Source organism: Kryptolebias marmoratus, linkage group LG2 (genome assembly GCF_001649575.2).
Source record: "Kryptolebias marmoratus isolate JLee-2015 linkage group LG2, ASM164957v2, whole genome shotgun sequence".
Lineage (NCBI taxonomy): Eukaryota > Metazoa > Chordata > Actinopteri > Cyprinodontiformes > Rivulidae > Kryptolebias > Kryptolebias marmoratus.
The window spans coordinates 19,277,769-19,289,343 of NC_051431.1; the positions used below are offsets into that span (position 1 = coordinate 19,277,769).

At 38.7% G+C, this 11,575-nt stretch overlaps 1 protein-coding gene and 1 pseudogene across 3 annotated transcripts in view; both read right to left on the reverse strand.

The window, feature by feature from the left end:
* kcnab1a (potassium voltage-gated channel, shaker-related subfamily, beta member 1 a) overlaps positions 1-11,575 on the reverse strand; it is a 122,195-nt gene that overhangs the window by 19,175 nt on the left and 91,445 nt on the right. For all 3 annotated transcript variants that reach the window (XM_017420117.3, XM_017420118.3, XM_017420119.3), the window contains exon 3: positions 3,507-3,544. In XM_017420117.3, the coding sequence (XP_017275606.1) occupies positions 3,507-3,544 (38 nt within the window). The remainder of the gene's footprint in view (positions 1-3,506; positions 3,545-11,575) is intronic.
* The window catches only part of LOC119616858, an 8,502-nt pseudogene continuing 3,059 nt past the window's right edge, over positions 6,133-11,575 (reverse strand).

Consider the following 11,575-nt stretch of genomic DNA (forward strand, 5'->3'; position numbering starts at 1 on the left):
CAGCTGATCCTCCATGAGTCCTAAAGGCCTGTCACTGTCAAACAGAGCCTAAAGCAACACTTTCAGGGTCAGAAAGTTTGCAATTGTGATGAAGCATCACTGCTTATTCACATTCCCGTCTGTCTGACTTGGAGACCTTTTGGATGAACTGATTGTGACTGAAGGGAGTCAGATGGTGAGATGCTTCTTTTACAAAAAAAAAAGTTGAGCACAAACTGCAGAAACAATCTGTAGAATAAATGCAAACAAAAACTCTTGCAGCTCCATCATCACTGAGTCACAGTAAAGTTGCAGAAACACCTAGGTGGCAACACCTCAGGCTCCCTTCTTTTGTTTGTGTTCTGGGGCACAAAGGTTGTCAGGAAATCAGATTTACTTTAAAAAAACTGCTTTTTTTCCACAACCCCAGAAACCAGGCAGCAGTAGCCTCCTACATACAACCCACACATCCCTGAGAGGAGACCCTGATGACTGTGCTGCTTCCTTTTAACCAAACTCATCATCAGAGTCAACATCGTCAAGAGATGCTTCCTTCAACTCCACTGTGTGAGTTAAAGATCCACTTTTGCCCAAGAACGCAACTTACTTATCACCACACTCTTGTGATCTTTCTGTTTGAACAGGTTAAAATCCAAACTGTGGTAAAAACTACAACACTTGTGCTTCAATGAGTTTAAATACATATACAAACTTTTTAATGATTTATGGTAAATAACCAATTAGGTTTTTAGCAAACATTCTAAAAAACACATAATATTAGGTTTTAAATTTTACCATTTGAGTTTTGTATGTACAAATCAGTGTGCAACTTTTCCATAAATTTAATGAGATAAACCCAATACTACATCAAAGTTGTTGTGCACTTCCTAAAACACTGATTTCCCAAGTTGGGGTTGGGCCACCACTTAGTGTCGTAAAACACCACATGTGAGGTCTGGAGAACATTTACAGAAATTAAATTAACTTTGCCAATGACATGCTGTATTTAGCCTTAACTCTTACAAAGAGATAACAATAGCAGTGATAAATTATTTAAAAAGTAATATGATGGTAGATGAAACTAAAATGTAAAATGGCTGTTTAGTGATGTTTGTACCCTTTAACCAGCAGCAGCCGGGGTCACGAGTCTCTGCAACTTTTGTTTTGGGGGTCAAAAGCTGAAAAGTTATGGAACCACTATTCTAAAGGGCAAATTTCACTTGGCGGCAGCTGTTGGGGACTACTGAGAGACACAAAATGACACTTGTAACTAAGACAGTTGAGTGACTTTGCTGCAAATGATGTGCTCATTTCGTTGTCACAATTTAGACACAAAGTGTTTTACTCGCATCTTAATTTGATCACAATTTTGTCTTTTTTCACTTCAATCAGTCAAACTTAAATGGAAATCGTTTGAGCCAGGTTTGAGACGCCTGCTGCTAGTCTGTGGCCATTTTGAGGGTAAGTTTGGGGCATGAATTTTTTAAACATTTTTAAAATTCCAGGTTCTGCCGCTCATGTGAGAAAACCGAGAACCGCTGAAACATTTTGAGACATTTTGGAAAACTCCCTCACGAATGCTGCTCACAGTTAGTTGCCAACGGTCGCAGCCTGATGAGATACAGGCTTATTAAGGACAGGAAGCCTGAGCTCTGCTGAGGACACCCAGTACATTTGGAGCACATGATGGCAGTGACACAGAGCAGGGCAGCAGTACGGGACTTTTTAACCCAGTAACACTGCATGTGATAGTAGAACTAACAGCTGCACCAGCCTCTTTCTCTGGTTCCTTTCTAATAGCGATAAATCACCGATGTGTGTCTCTGCTGAAAGCACTGGGTCAATCATGAAATATTTAGAAATGATTGTGAGTGAGCCCAACCATGTTTTCCCCAGTGAATCTCAGCTGTTCAAGTCGCCTGAAGTATCTGAGCGATATCAGTGACTTTGATGTCGACACTGGGGACGTTCAGCATGATGACGTGAAAAAGGGCGCTGGGCTTTAGGGGCTCTGTGGAAGCTAATGGCACTTAACCCCGAGGTAAAAAAAAAAAAAAAAAACTAACACTGTTGCATAAGCTGTTTGTTTGTTTGTCCCCTGGGACAGGCTCTGTCCTCTATCCTGTGAGTTTAAGTGTGGGATTGTGTGCAAGTGTGTCTCATGGCAAAAGCTCCAAACCAACATCCAAAAATAATAATGTAATTCAACAAAAGCATGAAGGGGAACTAAGGTCACACATGAACCCACAATACTGTGTGTTCCCCTTCAGTGTGTCCTTTGTCTCTCGTAGTACAGAAAGTTAGAAAGTTATATAACTACATAAAGAAACAGTTCAGATTTTTTTTAAAGCAGGGTTCTGTGGAAAGGATATGAACAAACATGTCACCCATTTCAAATTTAACCCAGCACTGGGTTAACTGGGTTGTTTTAGTGTGTAACTGGAGTAAAAAGTGGCGCCCATTTGATAATGTTTTGAAAGCAGTTAAATAATTTAAAAGGTTGGTAGACTGCTGTATAAATGTAGATTATTTGTTTCATAGAGCCTTGCAACATGCCATATGTTAAGGAACACCACAGGTATTAATCTATATCAGTTTCACCATTTAGAGATTTGACCTGAACTTTTTTAGAGACACACACTCACTTTAACCACACAACAATTAATTATAGTCCATTATACAAATGCACATCTATACAAACACTAACTGAGACTGACTAATAATGACATATGGCCACCCACCTAAACTGGATGTCTCAGTTGAAGAATGACTCTCCTGAAGGAAGTCTTGCTCAAACATATTTCTTTTTTTATTAGACTGTGCTGCAATGAAAGCTGAAGAGAGCTGCTACAAAAACCAGAACATCCAGCCGGTACAATTTAAATTTACAGAAACCTGTCTCTCAACAGTGCCACATTGAGCATCTGACGGTGGGATTATAAGAAGACATTATGGAGGCAGATGTTTTTAGCCTTAATCAACACAGCGCCGAAAAGCAAATATAAAAGATGAAAATAAAGTGATAGCAAAAAAAAAGTTATTCTAAACAACAACTTGCAGGTTTTAGGTGAAAATCTTACCCCTAATCAGGTGCATTATATGCCAGTAACTGAAATCAAAACATTAACAAGTAAAAGACTCAGAAAAAAAGTTTTGAGCTGAAGTGTCCTGATGGAGTCTTAGTGCTGATTTATACAAACCAGTGATTCCACATTTGGACTTTGTTCCAAGACTTTTTTGGTTCAAAGTTGTTGATCTACTTGATAATAAGTGATAGCAGCAATATAATTTATTGGCTAACAGCCATTCCATTTATTATCAATGTTTTGTTTTGTTTTTCTGCATCATTGCAGGTTTAGAACAAACACAGACACACTTCAGATATTTAGTGCTCATGCAAAAATTCATGGCTACACACTGCAGCAAGTACCACAAAATCACTCCTCCAAAGAATAATCCAACGACACCAGAGACTGGATATTTTTCAGGTGAAACAAAAACATAAGATGTGGGGAAACTGTTCTTACCTCATCTGTTATCTGTCCTCCAAATGTCACCCATGTACCTGGAGGGAAGAAAGACAGAGACGTCTCATCACAAGAGAACATTTCTGTGTACCCTGAGTTGTGTCTGTCAGTGCCTCGGTGTGCCTTGGTGTGTGTGTGTGTGTGTTTGACATCCTGGAGTAAACACAACTAATCCCCAGGCTGTGACACCAGCCGAGGGAGACTGTCAAACTCCCAGGAGAAGAATCTGTCCTGTTCGGAGTGGCCGCTCGGCACCGAGGGATCACCTTGTGTGATTGCCCGTTAGCACTTTGTCTTTACGGATCACTGTTTCTGTTTGCTTCTGTCATGTGGGTTTGGAAGACCTTGGCTTTCCAGTGCTTGTATGCTTTTTTTTACTGTGTGTGTGTGTGTGTGTGTGTGTATGTGTGTAATGACTATACATTTAGCAACATGATTCTGATTACCCTGTTAACAGTGGTGAAAAACCAGACAAAAGGCTGAGCCACCAGATCCAGAAAGGACTCTAAATCCTCTGCAGTCTGCTGGTGAATAGAAATGCTGCTTTATAAAAGGAAGCAGCACCTTTGGTTTCTTACATCTGTTCAAGTCTGCTTGAAAAACAAAGAAAACCCATCTATCCATTCATTTTCTTTACTCGCTTTTTCCTTTCCGGTTCATGGGGAGCTGGTGCCTATCTCTAGCAGTCACTGTGCGAGAGGCAGGGGGACACCCTGGACAGGTCACAAGTCCATCACAGGGACATGTAGAGACAAACAACCAGTCATAATGAACCTAGCAAGCATGTCTTTGGTCTGTGGGAGGAAAACAGAGAAAATATATATCTATATTTTTAAATGTCTGTATTATACTTTTTTAATGTAGCAAGGCTCCTGAATTTTAAGTGTAGCTTCAGAAAGTAATCTTTAGACATTCATTTACAACTGATTAAGTTTTGGAGTCAGTCAAGATGGCTGCCACAGCTATTTGACATTAGCCAACACAAAAATGTCTCAAACTGAGTTTTATAGATATTACAGTTATTTATAATAACGGTGTAACATGAGTCACCTGATTAATCGACATGACCTTTTGATTCTACTGAGGATGACAACTGTTGGTGTCCTTAAATTTCAAGGTTAGTTACGACTAAATTAGTGGGGGAGATCTTTACTTTTCTATTATTAATGCAGTCTTGCCACCAATTTGAGCATCTGTTGCTTTTAAATCCTCAGTTTATTCCCTTATGGTCACCAGAACCACCTTGTCTATGTTTGCTCTCTATTTTATCCTCCTGTTGAATCTTTCATGTGTCATTCTCTCACCCAGCAAATGCTCCAGAACTGGAAATTTCCTTCTAAGTAAAGAGAAAGTTTGCTTTCTGACTTTGTCCCACTTCACAACATCACGAAACAACGACTCAGAGAGAGAACAGGCAACAGACCTTCTGCACATCTCCCAAGACATGCTGATCTGGTGCAGCTGAGCTCATTACTCCCTGCAGATGACACCCTCAAGACATTTACAGCTTTAGCGCATAATACATCCCCTCAACCTAATAAGGAGCTGAAAGTTTCTGGTGCTTAACATGCATCATCAGCAGAATCGTAATCAAAGGTTTTCCAGCAGGAGGAGTGGCGGGCTGCCGGCTGAAGCCATGACAATGCCTGAGGGAGAAGTTGCTTTAAGACAACGTTAACACCGGTGACCATGGCAACGTTGCTCGTTTTTGCGACGCTGCAGCTCTAAACACATGCGTGTAAGGTTTTCCCTGTGTGTTAATGTCAGAGTGAGCGCGAGTGTCAATCAGCCCTGTAAAGCTGTGTCCAGCCTGGTGGAAAGGTAATCACAGCTGACGAAGCCCGAGTCGCAGCGCTGGGCTTTGTGTCTGAGGCTCAGCGTGGGATGAAAACCCCGCAGAGCTCTAATGTCAAGGCCACAGCTCCTCCCGACCCGGCTCAGTCTGCAGAGTGATGGAAATTAAAGCCCTGCAAACAACAAGCTATGATTTGTTCTTCCTTATTATATTCTTCCTTATATTTATTTATTTAGGTTTTTTTTTTACTGGCAGCTAAAGGTGGAAAATGCCAGAAGATAACAGATATATAACAGATTTACTAACAGGTCAAAATAACAACCAAGCAAAACCTAAAACTATTCCTTATATAGAACCAGAGGGAGTCAATAACATTTATAATGATGGTTAGTAAAAAAAATTAGCAACTTGTTTTTATCAGTTTGCTTATTTCATTTCTTTCTTTTTAGCTACATTTTTCTGAGAAAACGAAGGAGAAATAGGTTCTAAAAACAATTTTGTATGAGTCCTTTTCTCCTGAACGTGGAGCACAGAGTCTCAGGGAGTGATAGATAAAATATTTCTGTGTGCAGTCTCACTGCACACAGATGACCCCTGAACTCACTTTTATCAGCTTCTTTAGTCTGGCTGCAAATGAAAAAAAAGCTTAGTCATAAATTCTTTCTGTTGTTTTCAAAGTTTTTTGCTCAAAGAAAACATCAAAATAAGTCAGTGTTTGTTGCGCACAACGTTTCTGATTATGCAAATAATAGTTTGATTCAATTCAATTCAAAAACTTTATTAATCCGAAAGGGAAATTAAGTATTGTTGCAACTCATAATGCTGGTTTTGCTAAAGAGTTGTAAAAGACGCTGATGACTGTAGGCAAGAAGTATCTCTTGTAGTGATCTGTCCCTTTGTGTCCTCGGTCCTGGTGTCCTCAAAGAGCCCCACCAGGTGAGCCTTGCTGGCCTCCTGCAGACCCACGATGGCCGAGCTCTGGAAGCTCAGGTCGGTCTTGAAGTCCTGGGTGATCTCCCAGACCAGGTGCTGGAAGAGCAACTTCTGGATGAGCAGCTCAGTGGACTTCTGGTAGTGGTGGATCTCCCTGAGAGCCACGGTCCTGTGCCTGTAGCAGTGAGGCTTCTTCACTCCGCCAGTGGCCAGGTGTTTTTGCAGGCGGCTTTGGTGGCGAGCTGCTTCCTGGGAGCTTTACCTCCAGTGGATTTACAGGCGGTCTTCTTGGTTCTGGCCATGACTTGACTTCAGGGTTCTTCACGTTTAACACTTGTTGAAATGGTTACGTATCATATCAAGATGTCCAAAAGTAAAAGGTTTAAGTAAAAAAATCCTTGTAGCTGCACAACATCCGATACCAGAGGAAATAATCATCCAAAAAAAGCTATTTACAACTAGAAAAAAGAGGAGTTAAAAATTTCAAAAGCAATACCTCAGAATGAGTGTAACAGAGCTACTTCAACATGCAGCCACCGTGAGTGGCGCAATTCTAGAAGGAGATGTGACGTAGCCAGACCAGACACAGTTTCTAGCTATTATTTTAATGAAATTAGCCTTCCATGAAGGAATGCTAATGCATGTTAAACTAGGTTGACTCTAAACATTAACCAGCTGTGGATGAACATCCAATGATTACTTTTTGAGAGTTTCTTCAAAATGCCTTCAGCGCTTCATGTGTTATTGTGCTAACAGACAAACACACACAGAGTCAAAGCATTAATGCCAGCCTTTCACCAGTGAGCAATAATAACACTAATCATTACAACCACACATTACAATTTTGATTCATAGGTTTCAAACTCATCATTGAAACACTGCTGGTTATTACTGCTGGTATTGACAGACTGGTCCTGCATATGCCAGCTTTTACAAATATGATCCGACTTTAATCTTCGTGATGAGTAACCTGACCAAACTTATGCCTTGGTATTATTCACTGTTGCTGCATAGAAAGTAAATATTTGGATGCATTAAATATTAGTTTATTGTCAGAAACAAACATTGCAGGAGATGTTTTGCTGTTTTGGGATTAATAACCTCCTGATCACTGTAACAAAGATATGAGGCACGAAGACTTTTCTGCTTTCAACGCAGCTCCAATTACCGACAGCAAAAGAGGATTTTATGTCTGAAAGCTTCCGTTTTAATGAAGCGTTTGGTTTTTCTCTTATGCTGAGCCATTTACATGACAATACTGCAGGGAGAATAAAATACCTACACAGTAAACAAACCATTTCAGCAAGTGAGCCTCCCTGCCACTAATACCTGATATGTGTACTGTAGGTAGAGGCATTTGTAAAAATAACTACAAGAGAAAATGTTTTGTTTGACCATTTTACTTCTGAAATCACAGTAAAAAACAGTTTAATGTCGGGTTTTTAGTGGAGGTTACAGAAAAACACCATCAAAGAGACATTTAGAAATTAAAGACATAGCATTCCTCAAAGAACTGCATATCACCTGCAGACTTTCAGTCCAGAGTTTTAAACTAAGATCCTTATTATTATGAGAATTGAAATAAATGAAGTTTTGTGCATTCTACTGCAAAACTTAAAGATCTTGCTTAGCTCTCAAAGTAGACGTTGACAATGACTCTCAGTCAAATTTACAGATAATGACCTAAACTTTGTGTGCTAGTAGCTGAGTTATAGCCAGTTTTGTGTGGCAGCCATCTTGAGTTGGGTTGATTCCAAAAGTCAACCCAAGTATTCAGTAGTAGCTGTAGATCTGATGTAGATTCTGAGGATTTCATTAAAATTCATCCAGTGGTTTATGAGGTGTTTAGAGGCAAACCAGTAAATGGTACAAAAGAGATGGCTGTAATTCTTTTAGTTTACAATCTAAAATCTTTAAAAGAAATCTGAACAGCTGATGATTTTTGAGGCTACGAAGCAGAAGACAGAGCAGGTAATGTATGAGAGGATGCTGGCTTGTTCTGTGCCTCTCCTTGAGAAGTATCACAGTGACACATTCGCAGCTCCATCCACCTGCTGTCTTACATTGTGCTGCAGGACTGCAGGAGTTTCCAGGAGAACCTTTGTTGAGAATTCATTAATATTGCTGCATCAGTGCAGCAAGAATACAGGAAAAAGATACCGACTGGAGGTTTAGATAATGGTAATCCTAAATTCTGTATGTCTAATTTTGTTTGTCTTCACGTATAAACTCACAACATCACTTTGTTTTCCACACTCCTCACCAATTAGCATTGTTGAAGTCTGAAGGTCTGCAGAGACGTACTGTGTGCTGACAGTGTGTCTCTGCAGACCTTCCTGTGGTCACCGTGTTAGCTGTTTCTAAGTGGAACAATAAATAAATAAAAATGATGGTGGGTTATCTGCAGCTGCAGGCTGCTGCTGCTTAGATGTTCTGATAAATTAGTCAAAAAGCTTTCAATTAGTTCTTCCTCCAATGTGATTTTTCTGAATATGGATTGAGAGAGCTTAGGGCTTCTCTTAATCAGTGTCATTTTTATTAAATGTTAAAATGTTTTTACATTGGAAGACTGTATTTGCACCATTAATTACATCTTAAAATGGATGTAAACTAAGGTGAAATTAAGTCATGTTGTGCTTATTAATGGAACTGGAACTGATAAATTAACTCTCAGAATTTGGCTCATCATACCGATAAACAAGACCCTTAATCTTAAGGTTTGAGAAGAATATTACTAAAAAATTTCAGAAGAAATTTTGAAAGGTCCCAAAATGTTCAACAGCAACTTTGTAAGAATTCAAATTAAGAAAAATGCCTACATTTTCATATATAAACTGTATAAGACTTAGAAAGAGAATCACAAGCAAAAAAAATGTTAAATCAGCTGCCAGCCACTCATTATGGTCACTATGGTAACCACACCCGATGTCTGTCACTCCCTGATAGCAAACTTAAAGAGGCAGACAGAAACACAGACTAAATAGTAAGTCTCCAACAAACAGTTGCTGCGCAAAAAATATAAGTTTCAGTTGAAAAAAAATCTTGATCTGTGAGCAGCAGCGGACACTCGTCCCACATGTGAATTTTTGTGTTTCTGCAGTGTTTTTGTAGGAGAATTGACAAGTTAAAAAGACTTACTTTTTAGTTTTGTAGAGTTTTGAGCTAAAATATACAGAATACAAAGGTACTTCAACATTTATTCATTGGCACCCTTAAATAGATCCCACTCTGAAGTGCAACCAGAGCAAACAGGGAGTAGTTCTTACCAAAGAGTACTGTATGTTAAAAGCCTGATTTTTACAGAATTAGTAAATATTTTTCACTTGTTTACATGTGGGAAAATACATAGGGAACCCTTTTCAGAAAGTTTATTTGCTTTGGTGTGAATTTGATTCTGCCTCCAACCAACTTCCTTACCAAAGACAAAACCCACAGGACCAATGAAGAGGAGAGAATATTTTAGGAAGGAACACATGGGAAACGATGAAAAGGAAGTCAACAAAGTGATCTGAAGTATTTCAAATATTTTCTCATGTAAATTAGTACTTTACGATTGCTTGTACTCTACAGATAGAAAAACCTTACAGTCAAGGAGCAAAACTCCCATTCAGATTTGTACAACTATAAGCACTTAGTTACCATCTCAAAATTGTCATTTTTAAATGACCACACCTACAATATGAACCAAATCCAACCAAATGACCACTCATTCAGTAGGTGTGCAAACAAGTACACCAGACAGATATCCAGTATTTACTATAAAAAAGGCAGAAGGTGAGTTCTTCTGTTTTTAACATAGATGGAAGAAGTCACAAGAAGAGGAAGAGTGAGTATGAGAGGGGGACTCCACAGAGGAAGAAGAAGGTAGAAGCTGAAGCAGAGACCTGAAGTAGAGAGAAACGTTAGAACAAAGAAGGAGAGCATCAACTCTATGAAACCTGTGCAACACTGATCAACCATGTCAGAAACTGTGGACTGGATCTGAAGGAGGCTGGACTGAGAGTTCAGCCAAATCTTAGAAAAGTCACAGGGACGTCAGTCATTCAGACTTTTCATCAAGAACACAGGTTTAAAAAAACCTGTTTTCTGCCTCCAGTTGAGTAATCAGCAGTTTCTGATATCAGCACTTTGGTACCCATTCCTGTGACATTTTACAGGAGGCTACATGCAGTTTTTATAAATTTGTGTAACAAACTATAGTAACAACATTAGCCAAACATTTGGGATAGGTGTGTGACTGTGCTAAGTGTGTGAAGTATTTTGAAAAACAAGGTCTCTGTAAATTGTGCCTAAACAATACAATTATTTTTTTGTAAAGGTTTACTATAAAGCTATATTAAAAGCATGGATGTTTGAAATCAGTTAAAACAGATTGAGAGGTTTTGACCAAACATATAAAATACTTTGTCCAAATGAACATAAATTCAATTCTTTTATACAGAGCCTGTTTTTATACAGGGTGATATAATTCAGAGGGATTTTTATTTACACATTCACGGGGACTCATCACTGTTTCTGGGATCTATTTTAAGGTATTTAATTGAGTTTTTTATAAACATGTCAGGGTTTTTACAGCTAACCAGATGTCCTAGACCTGACCAATAAATGTGTGAAAGAAAAAAGTTAAAAAAAAAATCTGAGGTAAAGTGTAGAAGTGGTAGGAAAAAGTACTTTTAGTTTTTATGACTTATTATTTATTAAATATATGAAATTAACTCAAGGGACATGCGACAAGTAAAGAAACAAAAGGCCTGAAAATGAAATCTATTTAAAATAAAGTCTTTTCTTTTCATGGTTTTCACATTGATTCAAAAAATTGTCTAAACTTGTCCCGGTAATTTAGTGATTTTTTGTTTCTTCAAACGACCTCTGCTTGAGTTCATAAAACCAAAGGAAACGTCCCTAACTGTTGCTGAAAGTCCATCCATGCATCCATCCATCCATCTATCCATTTTCTTTACCCGCTTCTCCATTCTGGGTCACTGGGAGCTGGTGCCTGTCTCCAGCAGTCACTGTGCGAGAGGCGTGGGACATCCTGGACAGGTCACAAGTCCATCACAGGGACACATAGAGACAAACAAGACAAACTACCATTCACGTTCTCACCTAGGGACAATTTTAAGAGTAACCAATTAACCTAACATGCATGTACAGGTGCTGGTCATAAAATTAGAATATCATGAAAAGGTAGATTGATTTCAGTAATTCCATTTAAAAAGTGAAACTTGTATATTATATTCATACATTACATACAAACTCATATATTTCAAATGTTTATTTCGTTTAATTTTGATGATTACAAATGACAACAAATGAAAATCTCAAATTCATCATATCAGAA